This window comes from Bubalus kerabau, chromosome 7 (genome assembly GCF_029407905.1).
Source record: "Bubalus kerabau isolate K-KA32 ecotype Philippines breed swamp buffalo chromosome 7, PCC_UOA_SB_1v2, whole genome shotgun sequence".
Taxonomy (NCBI): Eukaryota; Metazoa; Chordata; class Mammalia; order Artiodactyla; family Bovidae; genus Bubalus; species Bubalus kerabau.
This window is the reverse complement of record NC_073630.1, coordinates 34708348-34734760: the sequence shown is the minus strand read 5'-3', so window position 1 is coordinate 34734760 and position 26413 is coordinate 34708348. Positions and strand designations below refer to the sequence as shown.

Here is a 26413-nt window from a genome sequence, read left to right as displayed (position 1 = left end):
GAAAAACATGGGTCTTGAAGTCAGACAGATTTCTAAGTCTAAATTTCCTGCATAAAGGCGACAACAAGCAAAATAACATCGCCTTCAATTTGAAGGTCATTTCTTGTACCACCCCACTCACTAACCACATGCAGTCTAGGACAGCTTTCTTTCTTTTAAAATTTCTTTGAATTGTTTCTTCACTTTTGAATACTTATCTGAATAGTTTTACAGAACACCACAGAATAATAGGTATTAGAGTTTGGTGATGATTAGTTTATCAGTATATTTCTTCCCCACCACAATTTAAGTTCCACTAGAGCTGAGGCCACCACCCTTATGGCAGAAAGTGAAGAGGAACTCAAAAGCCTCTCGATGAAAATGAAAGTGGGGAGTGAAAAAGTTGGCTTAAAGCTCAACATTCAGAAAACGAAGATCATGGCATCTGGTCCCATCACTTCATGGGAAATAGATGGGGAAACAGTGTCAGACTTTATTTTGGGGGGCTCCAAAATCACTTCAGATGGTGACTGCAGCCATGAAATTAAAAGACGCTTACTCCTTGGAAGGAAAGTTATGACCAACCTAGATAACATATTCAAAAGCAGAGACATTACTTTGCCAACAAAGGTCCGTCTAGTCAAGGCTATGGTTTTTCCTGTGGTCATGTATGGATGTGAGAGTTGGACTGTGAAGAAGGCTGAGCGCCGAAGAATTGATGCTTTTGAACTGTGGTGTTGGAGAAGACTCTTGAGAGTCCCTTGGACTGCAAGGAGATCCAACCAGTCCATTCTGAAGGAGATCAGCCCTGGGATTTCTTTGGAAGGAATGATGCTAAAGCTGAAACTCCAGTACTTTGGCCACCTCATGTGAAGAGTTGACTCATTGGAAAAGACCCTGATGCTGGGAGGGACTGGGGGCAGGAGGAGAAGGGAACGACAGAGGATGAGATGGCTGGATGGCATCACTGACTCGATGGATGTGAGTCTGAGTGAACTCTGGGAGTTGGTGATGGACAGGGAGGCCTGGCGTGCTGTGATTCATGGGGTCACAAAGAATTGGACACGACTGAGCAACTGAACTGAACTGAGAGCAGAGGCCTGGTGGGCTGCAGTTCAGTCCAAAGGGTTGCAAAGAGTCAGATAGGAGTGTCTAACACTTTCACATGGGGCTTCCCTGGTGACTCAGACGGCAAAGAATCTGCCTGTAAATGCAGAAGACCTGGGTTTGATCCCTGGGTTGGGAATATCCCCGGAGAAGTGAATGGTTACCCACTCCAGTATTCTTGACTGGAGAATTCCACCGACAGAGGAGCCTGGTGTGCTACAGTCCATGGGGCTGCAAAGAGTCAGACATGACTGACTAACACTTTTCAGAACAAAAGCTATGCCAGACATAGTTTACCATTGTTTCCAGCCTGTGGCACTGGCCCAACTCCTCAGATATTTGTTGAATGGGTAAATTCCTTATAAGGTTGGTGGAGAAGGAGAGGAGGTAAACAGTGTAAAACACTATATAAATATTTAGAGCATGTGTGTGTGTGTGTGTGTGTGTTTATTAGTACACAGAGTACTATGGTTAGTACATGGTATTTGGTTAAAGGTCTGTCTAGTCCAAGCTATGGTTTTTCTAGTGGTCACGTATGGATGTGAGAGTTGGACGATAAAGAAAGCTGAGTGCCAAAGAATTGATGCTTTTGAACTGTGGTGTTGGAGAAGACTCTTGAGAGTCCCTTGGACTGCAAGGAGATCCAACCTGTCCATCCTAAAGGATATAATCCTGGGTATTCATGGAAGGACTGACGTTGAAGCTGAAACTCCAATACTTTGGCCACCTGATGCGAAGAGCTGATTCATTTGAAAAGACCTCGATGCTGGGAAAGATTGAGGACAGGAGGAGAAGGGGATGACAGAGGATGAGATGGCTGGATGGCATCACCAACTCAATGGACATAAGTTTGGGTAGGCTCCAGGAGTTGGTGATGGACAGGGAGGCCTGGTGTGCTGCAGTTCATGGGGTCGCAAAGAGTCAGACACGACTGAGCGACTGAACTGAATTGAACATTTATTTTTTTATTCTTGCTTGAAATCTGAACTGAAAATAGCCCTCCCTCTTGCAGTAGCAACACAGACACTCCTTGTGTTATATCACTGACTCTCCCCAACCAAAAGTAGTGGATTGATCTGAATGTTCATTTGTCTCTTTTCTACTGAAGCACCTGATTAGGCCACAGAGCTGGGAGCATTACCTCACAGTGCTTTCAGTCTCCCAATACTCAGTTCTCTCATTACATATTTGGTGATTTAACTCACAGACTTGCTAAGATCACATTCCCAAGCAGTCTTCTAAAACTGCCCACCTCTCCACAGACTAACCAGAATGGCCTCAGAGAACAGAACAGCCTAATGGAAGACTACACGTGTTAGCAAAATTGCCTGCATGGAGCACACAGAAAGTTTCAAAGGTGCTAAGTTTCCATTTTACACATTTCGCCTAGAAACTTAACAGGAACTTCAGCAACATGGTGGAATATGATACTGTAAACTAATTATACTTCAATAAAATAAATAAGTAAATAAATACATAAAAATAAATAGCTAAGTAAAACTTAGATTTATATCTAGGCAACAAAGAGAATCTGACATTTTACGTGCCAGCACATAGTAGGTGCCCAATAAATAGCTGCTGAATAACTTTGGGGAGGGGGAAAGTGTGTCTCAGTGGCTCCTAGCCTTGATTGCCTCCCCATCAGATACTATAAACCCCCTTCCTGTCTTGGAGCAGGGCTTTAAAAACACTACTCTAGTAAAAGCAGGCGTATCTTCACAATCAAGACAAGCTTTTGTTTTACTCCACAGTTAAAAAAAAGGGAGGGGGCAGAGTTGCCCGAATTTCTAGATGGGAAATGGTGGTTTCTTTACCGCAGGAGTGCAGACCGGCCTCGTGGTTCCTGGGGGTGAAACGTGCAACTCTTCTTCCTCTCCATGTTCTTGGCTGGAGATAGCTGTGGGTAAGTTTGGGGAGATAGAAGAAGGCGATTTCAGTATCTTCACGTAGAGAGACGCTAATCAGGAAGTCAGCAATAGCCAAAAATCAGGAAGCCAGCAATAGCCAAAGGAAATTCAACTTGTAGTCGCGACTGTTTGGGAAAAAAAAAAAGAGAGAGAGAGAGAGAGGCGGGGATAAAAGAAGTAGGAAAAATTGGGGGAGGGGGAGGCTAGTAAAGGAAAATCAGAAAAGAGAGTGTGTCTGCGCACTCTGTTGTTTCTCCTGCGCTTCCTTTCTCACTCCCTCCAGAAGCTAGAAAAAGTTTGCAGGCGCAGCATTCGGGATGGGTGAGCGGGATGTTGATCTGCAGACCCTGGAGGAAAAGCGCCCGCTTCCCTCTTCCCCATTCCCGCAGCCGTCTTCCCCTCTCAGAAGGACGGAAGGCAGTCCTCCTGGAGACCCAGGGAAGCTGTAGCCCACGATCCCGCAGGGCTCAAGCAGCGAGCAGCACTGTCTCTCTGGCAAAGCCTCCCCTACCTCTTCCATCCTCCTCCCGGAAGGGAAAAAGGCAAGATCGAACCTCTAAACCGACTTTACCCCTCCCCCTCTTCCTGGGGGAGCTGAAGCAGAAAGTACGGTTCTGTGATTCACTGGAGAGAAAAGAGGGTGGAGGCAGCAAAGAACTCCGAGTGCCAAAACTAAGTTGGTTAGCTGACAAAACGCACGCAGCTTGCAGCGCTTCCGCGGGTGCTCCAACCCCGCGGAGACCAAGTGTGCTTGGCGCGGAGCAGGCGCGGGGTCAGGGACCGATTTGCGCCCCCGAGGGCTCCAGGGGTGAGGAGAAGTTCCTACAAAGAAGGGGTGGTCAACGGTGGAGGGAGATCGGTTAAGCGGGGTGTTTTTTACTCATTTGGCCGCCTGGAGAGTGTCGGAGAGATTGGCAAACGTCTGCGAGAGGAAAGAGAAACAGAGCCCTGAAAGAGTGGAGAAAGTGATCAGGGCGCCGGTTCACTGCCTGCAGCTCTTTATCTGCCTTGGCTAGTGCTTTTTATCGGCGGTTCAGCTTCCCAGTACTTTCCAGCTGAGTGGACTTTTAGACCGACGGTCGATCCCACATCCTTCAGTGCGCGCGCCTCCCAACTCCGCAAGACTCTCCTCAACTCCTCATCCTCGAGGGCGAAAAGTTCCGGCCACGAGTAGTTCCTGCCCAAGGTGATTCTCAGTTCCTTACTTGATTTTTTTGTTTTCCTCTTGGGAACTTTTGGGTGGAGGCTTTGACTTTTTGTGTGGAAGCTACTTTGGGGAGCGAGGAGGGAGGGAAAGTGCAATTTGATGGAGAAAAGCGACTCCTTGTTTTCTCACACGTCCCGTCCCTTAAGCCACCACTTCTAGAAGATTAAAGTTGTTGGACGTGGGGACAGCTGAGAGGAGAACAGGACTTCTTTCCAGGTGGAGCCCCTCCACCGCCTGTTGAGTCTGTTCCTCCTGCGTGCATGTGTGCGCCAGCGGCGGCGCGGGGTGCGTTGCTCTGCTTTGGAGTCTCAGCTGGGACCAGAGTGAATGGCCCCCAGGGGCTGCGCGGGGCCTCTGCCTCCGCCACCTTCTCCACAGACCTGGGTCTGGCCCAGAAAGATGCTGGCCATGGGGGCGCTGGCAGGCTTCTGGGTTCTCAGCCTCCTCACTTATGGTTACCTGTCCTGGGGCCAGGGCTTGGAGGAGGAGGAAGAAGGGGCTTTGCGAGCTCAAACTGGAGAGAGACTGGAGCCCAGCGTAACTGCCGTGTCCCAGCCCCATCTCATTTTCATCCTAGCGGATGATCAGGGATTTAGAGATGTGGGTTACCATGGATCAGAGATAAAGACTCCCACTCTTGACAAGCTTGCTGCCGAAGGAGTTAAACTGGAGAACTACTATGTCCAGCCTATTTGCACACCGTCCAGGAGTCAGTTTATTACTGGAAAGTAAGTGTTACTTTATTCTTTGCAGATATCTTAAGCATTTAATTAAGAAGCAGCTCCTAACTTAATGGAGTTGCAGTAAATATGGGAAACTAAATGAATGAATGAGTGAATGAATGGATGGATTTAATGCATTTAGCTGTGGTGGGTATTAAAATGGATGTCCTGTTGATGATCTCGAAAGTCTCCTCGCTAGATTAGTCTCATTTTCCTTACTCTCAGCCCGCTGTGAAGTGCGTTCAGAGTTTTAAAATGAGATCAGAACTTATAAACTCCCATCTACCAACCAGAGATCTCCAGAAGTGTTCCTTTCTAAATGGATTTTGGCTTTTGAGCTCGCTTAGATTTTGTTTCCGGTGTCATAATAGAATTCCTAGTCACCGTCACTGGTAAGAGAAATAGACCGAAATTTTTCTGGACCCTTGGTTTATTTGTAAATCTAGAATTGAATAATCAAAGCCACAGGTAAGCACAGAGAGAAGAAGGACAAAGAAACTTATGGAAGGCAGTGTAAAATCTGGCCAGTGTACATGGGACTCTGTCTGGGTCTTTGATAGGTAATTTTCTCTTACAAGATCATTAGGGAAGGCAATATGTAATCACCAAGACAGTTCTCAAAATGGGAGAAAATACAGTGGTAAATGCTCAGTATGAGTTAAAATTCATCCGAAGTCTTCCACTGTACCTCACATGTCTGGGGATTTTCTGATTAACTCTAAGAAAGATAAGATTATTTGGATGCTTAAGAAAGTGGTTTTAATATTATTGTTACTTTGCTAAATAGCTAAATCTCCTACTCAGGGCGTTCACTCATATTCATATTTTTACTCTATCCTATCTGAATATAGGTTACTATAACTAGTTTGTTGGTCCAAATTCAGCCTGTGGAATGGAGATAAACTAGGAGACCCAGAGGTTTAGCTAGTGGACAGAGGTAGAAGAAAAGCCTTAGAGGTTTCAGTGAATGAGTCTTGTGATTTCAGTTTCAGGGGAGGATTGCTTCAGTGAAGTTGTTCTTGGAATTGGTTCCTGTAAGAGTAGCCAGTATCCATTGGAAAAATAAAGACTATTTTGTAGGAATCTCTGTCTTGCAGAGACTTTTGCTTACTACCCGATTTCCACTGCTTAGCAAACTGTCAGAAGTTAGCTTCACTGCCAGAAAAAAAAAAAAAAAAAAAATCCAATCATTTCCTGTCTTGAGAGTAAGAGTAAAGACTCACTGTACTTCAGAGTCATTCTAAAGGTTAACTGTGGCATCAGAAAGTCAGGGGCATTTGGTATTTATAAAGTAGCAGACTGTTGGCTAGAAAATAACAAGTCCATTTGATGGCCTGAGGGTCAAGTTCTTTATATCTAATCCCAAACATCCTTATATTTGGTATTTGAAATAAATTTGTCGTAAATGCTTCACTGAAACTCTTTGACTAAATTTATAGAATTTGGATTTATTCAGATAGCTAAGAGTAATTGAAAAACATATACCTAAATGGTATTAATTTATCTTTCACAATATAGCATTTAAGACTTTTTTTTTCCATCAAAGAACATCTAGTTCCTAAAGCATTATCTTGCACTGATAAAATATCTAGGTTTTTATCTTTTAATCTTGATGTTTAATTAATGACAGGAAGCAGAAGTCAAGGTGGAAATAAATTCTCATTTTTCTTTGTTGTCAAAGGTTGACTTTCCTGTCTTTTCAATGCAGACACCTCAGGAAAAGATTGATTCTCCTTGTTAAATTTTTCTGTTCAGTGTAACAAGTTGTGTAACTATTTTATAGAAAAAAAGTTCAAATAATTACTGTGATTTGACTTAAATTTCTGTTTGAATTAAACAGTTGAAGACTTTACACTTTCAGTTCTCCTTTTAGACAAATTGCTGGAACCTTCCTTAAATGAACACAGATGTAAGAAAGAAAGTGGTTATAGAAGCCTGGTTCTGGGTCTAATATTCATAATGCAAGCCTAGAAAATATGATCATTTGTCCTCTACATGGGTACTTTTCTATTATTTCTGGATCCTCTAAAGTTAATAGAAAACCTAAATTAACGAATTACATTAAGGGAAAGAACAGGTTATGTGGAATATGATAAAATTCAAAGACTGTCACATTTATGAAGGAAGAGTTTAAGTGATTGAAGCTGGAGCTACTTTTGATACTATTAACAAAACAATCCTGCCTTTATATTTTGCTGGAGTCAAAATGTAAAAATCTATTCCCTTATACTGTACATAGCTATGATAAATTCCAATTTCTTTAACAATTTACATCCTATCAGTCTGGCAATATTGAACATAAACCAGCCTGTCAATAAGCATTCACTGTGTACAGATGCCTATATTGGAACTGTGAGGAGCAAAGAAGTAAGCCCTAATCTCTGGACAGTGACTCTCAAGTTTGTGCAAAAAGAATCAGCCCAACTGCTAGTAGCTGAACTACAGTCTTCCAGCTTCAGTGGTCTGGGGTTGAGCCCAGAAATTAATAGTAATTTAACAAACGTATCCAGTTATTCTAATAATGATACTAATATAAACTGAGTGTTAATATTAAACACTGGCATCTACTGGGCATTTACTGTGTTCCAAGATAATGCATTTTTATCTCATTGAATCTTTCCAACAATTCTATGAGGTGATTGTTATTGTTATCCCTACTTTGAGTAGATGTGGCAGTCGATTCCAGGAGAGAGAGTAATGCAGACATTCTGTGTACTGGGCTTTGAGAAACAACACTGTAAGTGTTCAAAGTTAGACTGGAGATAGAAAGGTTGATTGAGAAAGCAGCTGCCTACATTTGATTTATTTCAAAGTAATTTTCCCACCTTTTAAAAAAATAGTTTTTCAAATAAAGACATATAGCAATGACATCATTTCTTCTTAAAGAGAATATAATGAAGGCCTCAGAAGAGAGTTATAAATTTTGCAAAATTTAGATGTGTTTCATGCAGACTTTAGAGTTGAAAAAACTGGCAATCTGAGCTGAATATGTATCTTTGGCAATAGTTTTTTGTTCTGACTATTTTGTTATTCATTTTTTCCCACTTGAAATACCATGATGATCATTTAACAAATGTAAAGATAAACCAAATAATGTGTATTTGTAATAGGATATTCGATTTGATAAATTAATTAAAAAAAAAAAAAAACAACCCCTGCAACTCGCCAAGGGTAATCATGACCCAGCTTCTAACACTTTATTTTGCCTGTTTTTGAACTTCATATAAATAGAATGGTAGAAAAGGTATTTTTTAATGTCTGGCTTCTTTCTATTAACATTTTGTTGTAAAATTCACCCATATTGTTGGCTGGAGTTATAATCCACTTATTCTCATCCATGAATAGTGTTCTTTTATATAAATATACTATATTTATTCTTCCATTCTGTTGAATGATATGTGGGTTTTTTTGGTGTTGGGCCATTATTAATAGTGCTGCCATAAACATACTTGCATATATTTTTGGTGAATATATTTGTATATGTCTAGGGTATCTATCAAAAAGCAGGATTACTGGATAATTGGAATATATATATATATATATATATATACACACACACAGTTTTTGTAGATACTTCCTAGCACTTACCCAAAGTGGCTCAGCCACCATATATTCTCATTAGCGATGGAAAGTCTGTTTGCTTTACATTATTGCTAACATTGGTTGGTATCTCTTTCATTTTAGTCATTTTGGTTATTATGCACTGGTATACCATTATGGTTTGGTTTGTATTTCCCTGGTGACTGAAGAAATTGAGCATATTTCATATTTTTATGGACTGGATATTTACTTGTATCTGATTTTTTGCCTGAGTTTTCATTAAGTGATTGCTTTTCCTTATTGATTTGTGGTAGTTATTTTTATATTCTATTCCTTTGTCAGATATTTGAATTGCAAATGACCTCTCCCATTCTGTGGCTTGTTTTTTTCACTTTCTTAATGTTTTTTGATGAACAGAGGGTTTTAAATTTATTGTAGGCTTATTTATAATCTTTTTCTTGATGTCCTATTTAAGGTATCTTTGACTAAATCAAAATCATTACAGTGGTCTTTTAAAAAATTTTTATAGTCTTCTTTTTGTTTCCATCTATAATTCATCTGGAATTAATTTCTAATGTGGTATAAATCAGGATTCAAACAAACTGTTTTCCATATGTAAACTCACTTAATCCACACTGTTTATTAGAAATATACTTTCTCCACTTTACCAGAGTGTCATCTTTTTCATAAATCAGAAAAGGTATGTGTTTGGGTCTGTTTCTGGACTCTATTCTACACCGTTCAGTTCAGTTCAGTCGCTCAGTCGAGTCCGACTCTTTGTGACCCCATGAATCACAGCACTTGAGGCCTCCCTGTCTATCACCAACTCCCGGAATTCACTCAGACTCACGTCCATCGAGTCTGTGATGCCATCCAGCCATCTCATCCTCTGTCCCCTTCTCCTCCTGCCCCCAGTCTCTCCCAGCCTCAGAGTCTTTTCCAATGAGTCAACTCTTCGCATGAGGTGGCCAAAGTACTGGAGTTTCAGCTTTAGCATCAGTCCTTCCAAAGAAATCCCAGGGCTGATCTCCTTCAGAATGGACTGGTTGGATCTCCTTGCAGTCCAAGGGACTCTCAAGAGTCTTCTCCAACACCACAGTTCAAAAGCATCTATACCATTAACTGCTGTCCATTCTTCTGCCAATCCTACATTCCCTTAACTATTGTAGCTCTATAATAAATATTGATATTTGTAATGTAAGTCCTTTTACTTGCTCTTCTTCCAAATTGCCTAAGCTATTCTTTACTAGTTCATTCATTTTCATAAGAAAGAAGGGAGGGTATAGATGTACAGATTCAAAGAAGTTGAAGGATTTGGTTTTGGAGAATATGAGGTAGTTCTCTTCTGATTATTCTACCTTCTAAGTGAAATAATAAATGAGTTCATTAGATGAGAATGAGAATCTTAAGGTTTAAAGACAGATAGAAAATATTCTAGGAGAGTGAGAAAGTGAATTTAGTAGAGAAGTGCTGTAAAAATACTGGGGCAGCGATGAGAACCCTTTTGAGATCTGCGGCCATAAATTTAAACAGAGACCAGTCCTCGCTTGTTTTTCTTACACCATGTTCGGGTGTGTGAGTGCAGAAGAAGCACTGTTGAAGAGGTGGATATCACTAGATTTGGAGCTTTGCCAAGTGAATAGAGTGGGTCTTTAGACTCTAAACTTGGCAAAGGAAAGAGGAAGACTATAAGCAGTTTATATTCTTTTAAAAAGTGCCAGGGTCAATGGATTGTCTGTCTAGGGTTGAAGTGAGGACACTACAGTCAACTTGGAAAACTGGAAAGGTAGATAATGATAGTTGAAGAAATGCATGCTGAAGCAAAATTTTATAAGTAGTGCAGTTTTTAGAAATGATAGGAGAATCGTGAGATGGAGGATAAAGCTTTAGAAGTGAAGGCAAGGTGTGAGACAGACATGGAGTTGATGGATCACTTGGGTGGATATTTGAACCATTAAGAACAATGGGAGAAATTGTATTAAAGAGCGCAGCAAGCCAGTTGCTGGAATCTGACAGCAGAGAGAGGGCAGGGCCTGGAATTGGAGGACTCTAATAGGAAAGATTGTTGTTGTTTAGTTCTCTTAAGTTGTATCTGACTCTTTGTGACCCCATGGACTGTAGCTCCTTGGAATCCTCTGTCCATGGAATCCTCCAGGCAAGAATACTGCAGTGGGCCGCCATTTCCTTCTCCAGGGGGATTGAACCCACATCTCCTGCATTGGCTGGCAGATTCTTTACCACTGAGCCATCAGGGAAGCCCGTAATAGGAAAGATAATGAGCCTTTGATATGTTGCCTGACTTTTCAAAAAAGTTGAGCCTTTAAAAAGAAATAGGAGCCAAACCATGTAGAAGTGCCACTAGGAAAATACCCAATCCCTGCTTCGGAATGCTTGATAATTGGCCTATGGGTAGAAGAATCGTCTTAAGTTGAGAGGATAACCAGCAGTCAGCCAGAGCAACAAGATGGAAGGAATGTCCAGGAAACAAATGAGGTCATAGAGGATTTTGCTGATGACAGATTTTTAGTAACAGAAGGCTCTTTGGAAAGAAGGAGTTAAGAGGGGAGAAGGATTTAATCAGAGCAGAGAATATACAGTGATATATATAGAGAGAGATTAGACTCTGAGTGAAAGATACATTGAAAAGATTGGAGAAAGACTGCAGTTCTTGTGAAGATTGAAATAAAAGAAGCTGAAAAGCATGGTGAGAATTTTTCCAGATGATCTCTTAGGAAATATGTGTCAAGTTGTAATTACAGCTTCTTTCTAGAGATTGACTGAGCGGGCCCTCCTCCCTATCCATAGCCAGCTACTGCAGCCACACTGTACAGTCAGGCACACAGTCAGATCTGGGGGTTTTGTCCAGAAAGACAAGATCTGTGTTGGCTTTTTGCAGTGGGCTGTAGCAGCAAGAGAATGTGTCTTCCAGTAGTTTAGAAACTGTCGTTTTCAGATATGAAATTGTCAGCTAACAGTTACCCCAGTAATGAAAACCTTGAAAGAGTAATTGAACTCTTTTGATATCAACCAGAGTCTTGGCCTTCTCCAGTCAATAGAAATTGACTAAAGGCCAGATAAGAAATTCAAGCAAGGCTTTACTGGGGCTCCTGTGCTGGCTGCAGGATGGAGCAAAATAAGTAACAAGATCCATTGCTCCTCCCCCAAGGAGAGGGGGCAGGCTTATTCCTTATATGGATTGAAGGTAGGGGTGTGTCCAGGGGGGGGTCAGACTGGAGGAGTGGCTTAGATGGTTTGCCCACCCCTTCCTGGTATTGAGTGCAGGGTGCATGCACAGTACCTTGTTTTTGCTCCTGGCTCTTCAGAAATGGCAGTGTTGGGGGGGGGGGGGGGGGGGTTTGTCTTTTTGTATCTTTTTGTGCAGAATTTGCCCCAGAGGCACAGGCACACAGTTATTTTTAGTCCTATATTGTTTCTTTGTATTTTGTAGCTTGAAGAGAGGTGTGTCCAGGTACAAACATTACAGCCCTGAAGCAAAGAGTCCCAGGACCCAGCCTGGGAGAAAGATTCAAGAAAGCAAAGGTTTCTTGATCATTCCATTTCACAGACATGTGATACATACACACAATATCCACCCCCCCAACACACACACACTTAGATTGTAAACATCAAGGATCATGCGTGCTTCTTCCATCCATTTCTTTTATCCAAGACCTAGTTTTAAATAGTGTTATACACCCTAAAAGTACACAATAAATACCAGTTACTAAGAGTTCACTTATTGCATTCATAAATATTTAAATAATACGTAAACATTTAGAAAAATGTTTGTAGTTGGAGAAGTTTGGAAGGAACACTTTGGCTTTGGAACATGAATGTTAATAGCAAACGGACTGCGTGGCTTTAAAAACCTCACATATCCATTTCAAAAAGAATGGCTCAATAGATGACACCATTCAACAAATAGCTGTCTCTTCCTGTTTTACCATATGGATTTTCCTGACAGTAGAATCAGTCAAGTAAGCTATCTGCACACCCTTCTGATCAAAGACACTACTTATAAATGAGTCTTTTTAAAAAGACACCCTTTGAAATGAATTCCTATTCAGATAAATCTGATGAGTTTCCTGAATAGCTGTCCTGTAAGGTGTAAATTTATCCAGGTGCTGAAGTTCAGATCATTTTGTTTCATCCTTATGACCTCTCCCAGAGATCAAAGACAAGGGAGGAACCAAAAGTCTTGGAACTCCTGCTTCTAATAGGAGCTCAGCATGGAAACTTTATTTCAAAGTTTTGTTTCGTTTGGACTTTTTACTATAGCAATATTATGGAATTCATTTTTATGTAGTCTTTTTCTGTATTTTACTTTGATATAATTAGAGTGTGTAGCAATGTTCTTTTCTCATTCCAGATATTAAATATTCCCAAGAGTGTAACTTCATTGAGACATTCATTTCCCTGTGTGCTTTATTACAAAAAAGACTTTTTGTCCCTCCTGCTTTTCCTCCTCTCTCTCCCGAATTCACCCACAACATTTGCTTTACTGGGACATGACTCATTATATCACCAGCCTCAGCAAACTAGGGTCTCTAGTTCCCAATGACTACCACAGAATGGGGAAAGAAAGTGATTTTTACTGAGGGCTTCCTTGTGCCGGTTGCTTTTCAAACATCCTGTCATTTGACCTTCACATCACCCTGAGGGTAAAATATTTTTATAATTTTGAAAAATATTTATCAAATATTTAACAAATACCCTCATTTTATAGGTATCTGAATGTTTTAGAGAAATTATGTAAGTTTTTGGTGTTCACACAGCTTCTAAGCAGCAGAACATGTATTGGAATCTAAACTCATGTGGCTTCAATGACATCCTTGCTGTTTTCATCACCCCATTCCCTCTGCCATGAAATCTGTAAATACCTTAGTCCACTCTTCGAAAACAATCTTAGCCTTATCTTTCTTTATCTTTAAACTCTGTACTCCAGTGAAGAGAATGATTCACTGTTTCTCGAGCATGTCTCATACGTGACCTTCTCCCTCCTTTTGCAGACTGTTTTCCACTCCTTGGAATTCACATCCTATCTCACTTGGCCCTAATGCCAGCCTCTCATTAAGACTCGGCTAAAATACCACCTTTCCTATACAGGTTTCCATGATTCCTTAGCCAGAAATATTTATTCCAGTGATGACCTTACATAATTCTTTCTGTTACTGTCCTATTAGGCATGATTTTCCACGTCGTTCACACGCTGGTCCCCTGAGTAGCAAGGCTGATTTATTACCTCCATAAATTTCACAGCAGCCAACCCACTGCTTCGTACTAACAGGCATGAAGAATGAATGAATGAAAAGATGAATAAACAATTATGTATTTCCCTCTGGCAGACCATGTGACACAGCAGAAATAACAGAATATAGTGAGGAAATCTGAATTACAGTTCTGATTTAGGAAAGTCCAGACTATGACCTTGAATGAGTAATTTAATCTTTTGGAGACTCTATGATTTTGTCTATAGAATAGGAGTAATGACAATCTCAAAGGTTGTAGCACTTAACTGAGATAACATATGAGGAAAATAATTGGAAAACTTTCAAGTATTATATAATTTTTAAGTAAAAATTCCTCTATATTTAGAACTATATCTCCTTAATGTTTAATCACTGACTTTAAAAGAACTGACTACTTGTTCTTTTTAAAAGCTGTGTGTGTACTCATATCTCTTTTCCAATTTCAATCTATAAGTATAATAATTTACAAGTAAATCCCTTATATTTCAATTTTAATCTATTTTATCCATCACAGTTTTTCATATGATATTTTTAGTTCTGAAATGTCCAAGAAGGGTGATTAGGGCTCTGTTTTTCTTTTAAGTTTCTGCACTTGGAGGTTGTATGTGTTGCTGTTGGTTGTCACGCTTGGCGTGTTGCTCTCATCATGCTTGGCAGAATCTGTTGGAACCCTGCTAAGCCTGTGACAAGCAAAAGCCAGATGTATGTTTAAACAGTAAAGTTAAGAGTACTGCACTAAATGAGAATTAAAAGTTGGGTAGTGGAAAGGCCAGTGATTAATTATTTCAAATTCCTTCAATCAACAGTAATTTTAAAACATTTTATTGAATATAATTTCTATAACTTATTTATGTTTGCATGCTAGCTTAGCTTAACCCAGGGACGACCACTCAGTAGGTGTGCAATAAAGAGTTTTGAATTAAGATTTTGTTCTAGGCTTCGTGGTGACTGGAATTTCGTGTGCTTAATGATCACTATTTCATTACCTCTTAAATGATTATACTGCTTGCACCATTTGAATCCACAGTGCACACTAAGACCTGAGTGAAATCTCTGTCAAAATCACACAGTCAAAATTATGCCACTCGCTGCATAAAATCTTTTAGAAGCTGCCATTACCTGTAGACTAAAGCCCAATTCCTAACCATTTCATATTAGGACCTTCAAAATCTGGCCTCTGACAAGATTCTGGTACAGTCTCCTAACACTTTCCCCTTTATACCCTCTTTGGATTATCACTGCCAGGATACCAAGGCTCATCCCCTTAAAGCCCTGTTCCCTTCTAAGCAGAATTCGCTTTTCTAGAATGTTCTTCATTGTCTCCTGGAAAAGTACCATTGCATCCTTCCCGACTATCTATGTCCCCCATCTCCCCTCCATCACTTCTTTGATCGTTTACACCTTTATACACAGGTACACGTTTTTTGGCCTATATAAGGTGCAGCAGTCAGTACACAAATGATAAAATTCTTAGAATTCAAAGGCATGTTTCACACACCTTTTTCCAACAAAGAACATTGTTGATCGTTTTAAACTAATGAATGGGAACTCGTTTCTCCACTGACCAGATCATGTCTCTATCATATGGTGAGTATCAGTCTACCAAGTACCTGGGCTTGGCGGAGAGAAAAGCCAGAAAATGATTACTAAGTCATTGTCCTCTTGCTGAGGAGATACATTGATTGCTTTCTCAATACTTGGTTGTTCTCCAACTTGTTGGAGGAAGAAAGGAAGTAGCCCTGGATGAGAAAAAGGCTAGGGAAACGGACAAGATCCTGTGAGAGTACTGGACTGTTCCATGCACAGTATTGAGACAAACTGAATAAGCATAATTTGGCAACATTCAGTGTCTGAGAAGGTTCAAGTGAGTAAGTGGGCATAGAAGCAGACGTCTGAGTGACAGCCAGTATTTGATTAAATTAAATTCATGATCACAGATCCAAAATAGGCACACAAGAATGCCCAGTGATCCTTTAATCACTGGGCACTTTTCTGTTCAGTGTGTCCAATTCTTCAGAACTTTCAAGATTTCAAGTATGTGTCCAGTTCTTCAGAATTGTATCCTCTAGTTTGTGTCAAATTCTTCAAGATTTCTCATCTCAAGCTGCCAATATCCCCTCATCAGCTCACTGCTTTACTTCAAAATTCCATTGAGAGAAAAGAAGCAATAGGGAATTATCTCTTTCATATTGCTGTGCTATGCTATGCTAAGTCACTTCAGTCGTGTCCAACTCTGCGTGACCCCAGAGATGGCAGCCCACCAGGCTCCCCCGTCCCTGGGATTCTCCAGGCAAGAACACTGGAGTGGGTTGCCATTTCCTTCTCTAATGCATGAAAGTGAAAAGAGAAAGTGAAGTCGCTCAGTCGTGTCCGACTCCTAGCGACCCTGTGGACTGCAGCCCACCAGGCTCCTCCATCCATGGGATTTTCCAGGCAAGTATACTGGAGTGGGGTGCCATTCTTTCATATTACCAGTACAAAATTTCCGAACCCAGTGGCAGCAGTAGCCACGTTGTCGGCTTTCCTTCCTCCAGTAGGCATTGAAGTACTTGCATCTGTCAGACACACACCTCCCAGAGCTCCTTGCCTCCTCAGACACTTGATTCTTAAATTTTACCCTTTTTATCATTTATTGTTAAATGTTTTAATCTCCACAAAATCATTTTCATCTGCATGTGAATGAATTTTAGTTCCTTGCATCCACAAACAAAAACATGAAAAAAAGTTAATTGACCCAATTTCTCTGCTCTCCCACCTAGCAAAAATTCATGAGTTATCTATACTTGGGAACTCCATTCTAAATTATTAATTCATACTACATTAATCTATAGTTACATCTATCAATCTACATTTATCAATAATTATCAATCGATATTATACTATAGTTATCAATATATTGCAATATTATAATTATCAATGTTTATTACAATTCTGATAATATAATCTAATACTATAATGTTAATTGTATTAATGTATGCCATAATAATGTATACTATAATGTTAATGTATACTATAGATGATCAAAATTTTAAGATTTTCACTAAATCTGTAATTTATTAGAAATTTACAGAAAGATTATGCCATAATTTTGGATCTGAAAAACTCAAGAAGTTTTTAATTGCTTTATTAGACTTAATAATTATCTTTGAGATTGAATTTCATGAGGTTAAAGACCATGTTATATCTTTTGAACACATCAAGTTCTTACAGAAGATAAAGCCATAATAAATTTATGTGAACTGAGTAATTCATATTCATCAATTAAAGTTTAATTTAGATTTTTTGAACACTCTTAAAAGTATCAGTTCAAATACCTAAAATCAGTTTTTTACTTTGAGTCTTGTTTGGGTGTCTTTGTAATGCTATAAAATTAATTTACCTATACATTTTTCTAGCTAAATGATTTAGTTGAAGATAAAATCTTAGAAGTAGAGATGTGACATTTATTTGGAACTTAAGTATTATTTGGCATATATATTTTTTATATGTGTATATTAATATATAATACAATTTTCTAAATTATTTGAGGGCATCAGAGGGCAGACACACTGAAACCATACTCACAGAAAACTAGTCAATCTAATCACACTAGGACCACAGCCTTATCTAACTCAATGAAACTAAGCCATGCCCGTGGGGCAACCCAAGATGAGCGGGTCATGGTGGAGAGATCTGACAGAATGTGGTCCACTGGAGAAGGGAATGGCAAAGCACTTCAGTATTCTTGCCTTGAGAACCCCATGACCAGTATGAAAAGGCAAAATGATAGGATACTGAAAGAGGAACTCCCCAGGTCAGTAGGTGCCCAGTATGCTACTGGAGATCAGTGGAGAAATAACTCCAGAAAGAATGAAGGGATGGAGCCAAAGCAAAAAGAATACCCAGCTGTGGATGTGACTGGTGATAGAAGCAAGGTCCGATGCTGTAAAGAGCAATATTACATAGGAACCTGGAATGTCAGGTCCATGAATCAAGGCAAATTGGAAGTGGTCAAACAAGAGATGGCAAGAGTGAATGTCGACGTTCTAGGAATCAGCGAACTGAAATGGACTGGAATGGGTGAATTTAACTCAGATGACCATTATATCTACTACTGCGGGCAGGAATCCCTCAGAAGAAATGGAGTAGCCACCATGGTCAACAAAAGACTCCAAAATGCAGTACTTGGATGCAATCTCAAAAATGACAGAATGATCTCTGTTTGTTTCCAAGGCAAACCATTCAATATCACAGTAATCCAAGTCTATGCCCCAGCCAGTAATGCTGAAGAAGCTGAAGTTGAACAGTTCTATGAAGACCTACAAGACCTTTTTAGGGCTAACACCCAAAAAAGATGTCCTTTTCATTATAGGGGACTGGAATGCAAAAGTAGGAAGTCAAGAAACACCTGGAGTAACAAGCAGATTTGGCCTTGGAATGCAGAATGAAGCAGGGCAAAGACTAATAGAGTTTGGCCAAGAAATGCACTGGTCAAAACAAACACTCTCTTCCGCAACACAAGAGAAGACTCTACACATGGACATCACCAGATGGTCAACACTGAAATCAGATTGATTATATTCTTTGCACCCAAAGATGGAGAAGCTGTATGCAGTCAGCAAAAACAAGACCAGGAGCTAACTGTGGCTCAGATCATGAACTCCTTGTTGCCAAATTCAGACTTAAATTGAAGAAAGTAGGGAAAACCACTAGACCATTCAGGTATGACCTAAATCAAATCCCTTATGATTATACAGTGGAAGTGAGAAATAGATTTAAGGGCCTATCTGATAGATAGAGTGCCTGATGAACTATGGAATGAGGTTCGTGACACTGTACAGGAGACAGGGATCAAGACCATCCCCATGGAAAAGAAATGCACAAAAGCAAAATGGCTGTCTGGGGAGGCCTTACATATAGCTGTGAAAAGAAGAGAAGCAAAAAGCAAAGGAGAAAAGGAAAGATATAAGCATCTGAATGCAGAGTTCCAAAGAATAGCAAGAAGAGATAAGAAAGCCTTCTTCAGTGATCAAGGCAAAGAAATAGAGGAAAACAACAGAATAGGAAAGACTAGAGGTCTCTTCAAGAAAATTAGAGATACCAAGGGAACATTTCATGCAAAGATGGGCAAAATAAAGGACAGAAATGGTACGGACCTAACAGAAGCAGAAGATATTGAGAAGACATGGCAAGAATACACAGAAGAACTGTACAAAAAAGATCTTCACGACCCAGATAATCACCATGGCATGATCACTGACCTAGAGCCAGACATCGTGGAATGTGAAGTCAAGTGGGCCTTAGAAGGCATCACTACGAGCAAAGCTAGTGGAGGTGATAGAATTCCAGTTGAGCTATTTCAAATCCTGAAAGATGATGCTGTGAAAGTGCTGCACTCAATATGCCAGCAAATGTGGAAAACTCAGCAGTGGCCGCAGGACTGGAAAAGATCAGTTTTCATTCCAATCCCAAAGAAAGGCAATGCCAAAGAATGCTCAAACTACCACACAATTGCACTCATCTCACACGCTAGTAAAGTAATGCTCAAAATTCTCCAAGCCAGGCTTCAGCAATATGTGAACTGTGAACTTCCAGATGTTCAAGCTGGTTTTAGAAAAGGCAGAGGAACCAGAGATCAAATTGCCAACATCCGCTGGATCATGGAAAAAGCAAGAGAGTTTCAGAAAAACATCTATTTCTGCTTTATTGACTATGCCAAAGCCTTTGACTGTGTGGATCACAATAAACTGTGGAAAATTCTGAAAGAGATGGGAATACCAGACCACCTGACCTGCTTCTTGAGAAATTTGTATGCAGGTCAGGAAGCAACAGTTAGAACTGGACATGGAACAACACACTGGTTCCAAATAGGAAAAGGAATACGTCAAGGCTGTATATTGTACCCTGCTTATTTAACTTATATGCAGAGTACATCATGAGAAACGCTGGACTGGAAGAAACAAGCTGGAATCAAGATTGCTGGGAGAAATATCAATAACCTCAGATATGCAGATGACACCACCCTTATGGCAGAAAGTGAAGAGGAACTCAGAAGCCTCTTGATGAAAGTGAAAGTGGAGAGTGAAAAAGTTGGCTTAAAGCTCAACATTCAGAAAACGAAGATCATGGCATCTGGTCCCATCACTTCATGGGAAATAGATGGGGAAACAGTGGAAACAGTGTCAGACTTTATTTTTTGGGGCTCCAAAATCACTGCAGATGGTGACTGCAGCCATGAAATGAAAAAACGCTTACTCCTTGGAAGGAAAGTTATGACCAACCTAGATAGCATATTCAAAAGCAGAGATATTATTTTGCCAACAAAGGTCCGTCTAGTCAAGGCTATGGTTTTTCCTGTAGTCATGTATGGATGTGAGAGTTGGACTGTGAAGAAGGCTGAGCGCCGAAGAATTGATGCTTTTGAACTGTGGTGTTGGAGAAGACTCTTGAGAGTCCCTTGGACTGCAAGGAGATCCAACCAGTCCATTCTGAAGGAGATCAGCCCTGGGATTTCTTAAGAAGGAATGATGCTAAAGCTGAAACTCCAGTACTTTGGCCACCTCATGCGAAGAGTTGACTCATTGGAAAAGTCTCTGATGCTGGGAGGGATTGGGGGCAGGAGAAGGGGACGACAGAGGATGAGATGGCCGGATGGCATCACTGACTCGATGGACATGAGTCTGAGTGAACTCCGGGAGTTGGTGATGGACAGGGAGGCCTGGCGTGCTGGGATTCATGGGGTAGCAAAGAGTTGGACACAACTGAGGGACTGAATTGAACTAACTAAGCCTCATAATTTGTGTATAAATATTAATATCCACATTTTACATAAGAAAAAAATCAAGCTCTCAGAAATAAAATGCCTTTGGCAAAGTCCTATGGTAAGTAATGAGACTAGAATTCCAACCCCAAAACTATGATTTTCCACTACATTACACAGATGGTTGACAGGATGGATTTGGTATAGCTAGCTGTACAGCTTATCTTTAGAGTATAAATAAATGAGTATCTTGTTCAACAACAAAGAGCTAAATATAGTTATTCTAAGAACCAGAACTCATTTAAAACTTGCTTTCCCATTCAGTTTGGGAAAACTGGGCTCCATTCTTGTTCTTCATTTGTTTTATATATAAATTAAGGATAATGTTATGAGTTTACCTTTCAGAATTTTTAATACTTAAATTATTAATCAAAATATTAACCCCTGGAGAATTTGCTAAAGCCTTCATTCCTTTCATTCCTCTGGGCGCTTCCTCAGAAATTTTTTTCAAAATCCCACGGACGGAGGAGCCTGGTGGGCTGCTGTCCATGGGGTAGCTAAGAGTCGGATACGACTGAGCAACTTCACTTTCACTTTACCTTTCATGCATTGGAGAAGGAAATGGCAACCCGCTCCAGTGTTCTTGCCTGGAGAATCCCAGGGACAGGGGAGCCTGGTGGGCTGCCGTCTATGGGGTCGCTCAGAGTCGGACACGACTGAAGCGACTTAGTAGTAGTAGTAGTAGTAAGGTGGGTCCTGAGATGCCACATCTCTGTCACTCTGCCTGGTAATGCTGAAGTTGTGCATCTGAGAACTACATTGATAACATATTGATAATACATTGATTGATAACAGTACAGTTTGGGCATTTAATGTTCCATGACTGTGTGTTACCATCTGTATCTCTCTCTCTTTACTTTTTTAACCATTTATGTAGCACTCACTTTATGCATCCTGAAATTAAAGGTGCTAGGAAATGTAGGCATTTGGACACGTTGCTTTTTTCTTGTAGAACCTTTCTACTACAAGGCCAACCCAAAGAAAGCGGACATTTATTTTGGGGTCTTGTTTAACTCAAACTATGAATTTGATCAAGTTGGCATCAGTTTCATATACATGTATATCCTAATTTTCTACAGGGTTGTACACACTCTAACACAGCTGAGGAATTCATTGTCACCACTTACCTTTAAATGAAAGTTGAGGCATTTGGATCAGGAGTCCGAGATTTGCTAAAATAATTTAATGACTTGGTTCTAACAGTAACACTTTTCCGATCGCTTTTCATTCTCTCCTTCTTTGGCTATGTAGGGGCTTAGTTGTGGCACACAGGTTTCTCCCGCTTCTCTAGCCACTGGCTGCTCTCTGGTTGTGGCACGGAGGCACCAGAGCACATTGGAAGGTGGATTCTTAACCCCCGGACCACCAAGGAAGTCCTGCAGATCTCCTTTCTGGTGTGGCTCTGAATGTCTCAGATGCCAAAATAACAACAACAACAAAAAAATAGGTAATTTAGAGGTTTTTTTGAGGCAAATGTTTATATTGTCACTCAGTCCACATCACAAATGTGTGAGGTAGGTGAATTAACATTGAGGTTAATGTTAAAAATATTTCTCAGTCTTGTAAAGGAAATCCCCAAAGTTAAATGCAAATCCTTAGACATTCTATAGGGGAGAAACTATGCATTGACTCATTTGTCAAACTTGGTGTAAGTCTTCCTAAAACTTCCCAAAACCAGTTAATAGTTCAGGAGGTAACGATCCTTGATTTGGTTGGCCTTCTTATTTTTATTTCCTTGAAATTCATTTATTCATTCATTCAATACTAAGCACCTACTTTTTGCTAGATACTGTTCTAGGCACTGGGAAACATTTCAGTCAACACTACCTCGGAAACTCCCTTTTCTCGTGGTGTTTGTATTCTAGTCCTAGGAGACACATCTAGATCAGATATATAGTGTGCTGGGGGCAGAATGGGCTTCCCAGGTACTGCAGTGGTAAAGAACCCACCTACCAATGCAGGAGACATATGAGATGCGGGTTTGATCCCTGGGTCGGGAAGATCCCCTGGAGGAGGGCATGACAACCCACTCCAATATTCATGCCTGGAGAATCCCATGGACAGAGGAGCCTGGTAGGCTACAGTCCATGGGGTCCCAGAGTGGGACATGACTGAAACGTGTGCACGACATAGCATGCACAGGAGGCAGTATGCCCTGTGAAGGAAAACATACCAGGAAACAGGGCAGAAATTAAGAGATTGAGGGTTAAGGGTGAAGAGGGCAATATCATGGAGGTCAGGGAAGGCTTCACTAAGAAGGGGGTGAAGGACGGAGCCTCCTACGTCACTGCTCCAGGCAGACAGAACAGGAACTGCACTGGCCCCATGACAGGAGCGCCCCTGGTCTGCTCACTTACCATCCAGAGGCCAGTCCAGCTTGACTGGATCAGACAGGGGCAGGGGAGAGTAAGGGGAGGGGAGGTCAAGCTGGTCAAGGGACCCAGGTCCTGTAGTGCATTGCTGACCAAGGCAGAGACTCTGACTTCCACTCTTAAGTGAAGAGCAGAGGGGTGACACAACCCAACTTGGGAGTTAACAGAATTGCTTCGGCAGATGTGCTGAGGGTAGATCCTAGAGATAAGGTTTACAGCAGGAAGACCTCAGAGAGGGTTAACTCTGAGTACATTTCACAGGCAGAGCAGACAGAATTTTGGGGTAGACTACAAGTGGGTTGTATGATTGGAAAGAAAAAGATGAATTAAGTACAACTTTAAGGTCATTCATTCTGCTGTTAGCAAAAACACAAAAACAGAAACAAACAAGTACTCACTCAAGCAGATTAAGTCATAATTTAGAGAAACCTCTTTAACAATTACCTTGTACACTTCAAAGCCCACTGGTGAAAAAATAGCCTGTTTCTCCATTCTCCTTCCTTTGCCTGACTCCTTGATGTTTGAAGGATTACAGTAATATGTATATTTTCATTATATACATGTATATATATATTTCATTTTATGGTATAATTTAGGGGCTTCCCTGGTGGCTCAGATGGTAAAGTGTCTGTCTGCAATGCAGGAGACCTGGGTTCGATCCCTAGATTGGGAAGATCCCCTGGAGAAGGAAATGGCAGCCCACTCCAGTATTCTTGCCTGGAAAATCCCATGGATGGCAGAGCCTGGTAGGCTACTGTCGATGGGGTCACAAAGAGTCGGACACGACTGAGCAACTTCACTTCACTTCACTTCATGGTATAATTTAAGAGAAGAGTAGTAAATGGTGGTCAGAAGATCTGCATTTGCGTTCTAATTTAGCCACTTCCTAATACTTCAAATGAAAGACCTTTGAAGCAGCATAGGTAAACGTGGAAGAGGGGGCTTTTTAGAGCAAGGATGGCTGTCCAGCCCCAAGGCTGTCCCAGGATGGTACTGACTGGGTAAATTCATCATTCCTGACACTTAACCACACAAACCCTGCACATGTAGAGTGTCTTAAATGGTTGATTTTTTAAAAAAAGGAAACCAACAAGAAACCAACAAGTTCATACCTGGTGTATGAACTCAATATTCCTCTTGGTTTCTATCATGCTGAAAATGCTGCTACTTCAGACTGGGTGTCAAGTGTCTGCAAACACACATGCACGCAGTCACATGTTTCTCCTTCTCTTGGATCACTGTCAGGACCATACCGTCTGGACAATGCTTTGTGCTTAGCTCCGCACCTGTAAGTTTAGAGTTAGGATGTTAAGGCTTTGCTTCTTGTAATACAGTGGTTTTCATTTACATCCACTTTGCGTCTCAGTTTGAAATGGCTAAAAGCAGATCTGCTTTTATTTTTAGAAAAATAGCCACTTAGGAAAACTTTTCACTTTGGTGATCTCTTCTTTTTGCTCTTCACGTTAGTAAAACTCTTCCTGAATAGCTTATAAACCACCTCAGTAAGTTGTATTACTGCTGACTTCTGCTGTTGTTTCTCTGGACCAAAGAGTCAGTCAACAGCTGTGCAGACACTGAGAAAAGCTATGGTGAGAGGAATGTTTGTGGCCATGCATTCACCTTAGTTAACCCCCTACAATTAAGATCAAAAGGTTATACCAGAGCATGTTTCCACTGCAAAAAATCTCCTACTGATGGGAAAGAAAATTTTCAATGATTTGTTTCTTAAAGAATGCTGAATATAAAGAATCTTTCCAGTCCCTTCGCTAAGTTTCTTAATTTTAAATCTTTGTTTGAAACTGTAGCCAAGCCACATTATCCTGTCACGTAAGTGTTATTTCACTTCCCAAGTGCTGGAGGCCTTCTCCTGGTCTCAGAAGCAGGCTCCGAGTACACATCGCAGGCTGTCTACACAGGAACTGGACGGCTGTCTCTTTCTCCATTACTTGCTTTTGACCTCAAGGAGCTGGCCAGTTCATGCATGTTTGTCTGCCATACGTAAATTGGTTTATTTCCTTGTTGGACTTAAAACTTGCTCTGTAATTTACAGACTTTTTTTTTTTTTTTTTAACCGTGGAACTTTTTATTCAAGTGAATTCTTTGATGGAATAGCCCCGTATACAAAACATACGAAAGCAGAACTGCTGGAGGGGAGTTCCCGGCCTCACCCCCTTCCTTCTAATGCAGGCTCAGAGCCCCTCCGTTCAGTCTCCAGGGCTCCTGGGCCATTGTTTGAGATACTCAGACCTATTTAATCTACTCTGGGAGTAATTTTCCAACATGTCAAGGAAGATGAATTACGGACTGAGTTCTACAAATAGTACCTTTTCAATAATACAGTCATTCTCTCAAGAATATAGGATACAGGCATTGGTGTATAAAATGTAAAAATAATGACACAGCAGCAGCAACAGAGTCACCAATCTCTTAAACACATTTTTTAAATGTCTTAAACACATTTTTTTCTTCAGAAAGTGCTTTGATTACAGTGTTTTGTTTTGTTTTTTTCTCTTACAAATAATGATGTCCTTTTAATGCTTTTAAAGATGAAGCAATTAATAATCTTGAGGTATTGTAATACTTCCCTGGTGGCTCAGCTGGTAAAAAAAAAATCTGCCTGCAATGTGGGAGACCTGGGTTCTATCCTTGGGTTGGGAAGATCCCCTGGAGGAGGGCATGGCAACCCACTCCAGTATTCTTGCCTGGAGAATCCCATGGACAGAGGAGCCTGGCGGGGTACAGTCCATGGGGTCACAAACAGTCGGATACATCTGAGCAACTGACACTTGAACTTTTCATTGTAATACTGCAGTGGAGAGGGCATAAAAGACTAACATCCAAAGGAGGAGACATGGAGGCACGTAGAAAATAATAATGAAACAACAATGTCTAAATAGCAGAGAAGCCTTTCAAGTTTTTCTCCTGTCATCAAATACCATTTCAGTATCCCAGTACAGAGAAAAGAGTAGAAGGAAAATATTATTCAATAACTCTTTGCGACCCTCTGGAATTCTCCAGGCCAGCCTGCTGGAGTGGGTAGTGGTTCCCTTCTCCAGGAGATCTTCCCCACCCAGGGATCGAACCCAGGTCTCCCGCATTGCAGGGAGATTCTTTACCAGCTGAGCCACCAGGTAAGCCCATTCAATAACTAGAGATGACACCACCCTTATGGCAGAAAGTGAAGAGGAACTCAAAAGCCTCTTGATGAAAGTGAAAGTGGAGAGTGAAAAAGTTGGCTTAAAGCTCAACATTCAGAAAACGAAGATCATGGCATCTGGTCCCACCACTTCATGGGAAATAGATGGGGAAACAGTGGAAACAGTGTCAGATTTTATTTTTCTGGGCTCCAAAATCACTACAGATGGTGACTGCAGCCATTAAATTAAAAGACGCTTACTCCTTGGAAGGAAAGTTATGACCAACCTAGATAGCATATTGAAAAGCAGAGACATTACTTTGCCAACAAAGGTTTGTCTAGTCAAGGCTATGGTTTTTCCAGTGGTCATGTATGGATGTGAGAATTGGACTGTG

The 26413-nt window shown here is 40.8% G+C and overlaps 1 protein-coding gene across 1 annotated transcript in view; it reads left to right on the top strand.

Moving 5' to 3' along the window:
* Positions 1–4513: 4513 nt before the first annotated feature.
* The window catches only part of ARSJ (arylsulfatase family member J), an 89700-nt gene continuing 67800 nt past the window's right edge, over positions 4514–26413 (top strand). Inside the window, exon 1 of the mRNA XM_055588027.1 lies at positions 4514–4928. Within this exon, the coding sequence (XP_055444002.1) occupies positions 4528–4928 (401 nt within the window). The 5' untranslated portion in view covers positions 4514–4527. The remainder of the gene's footprint in view (positions 4929–26413) is intronic.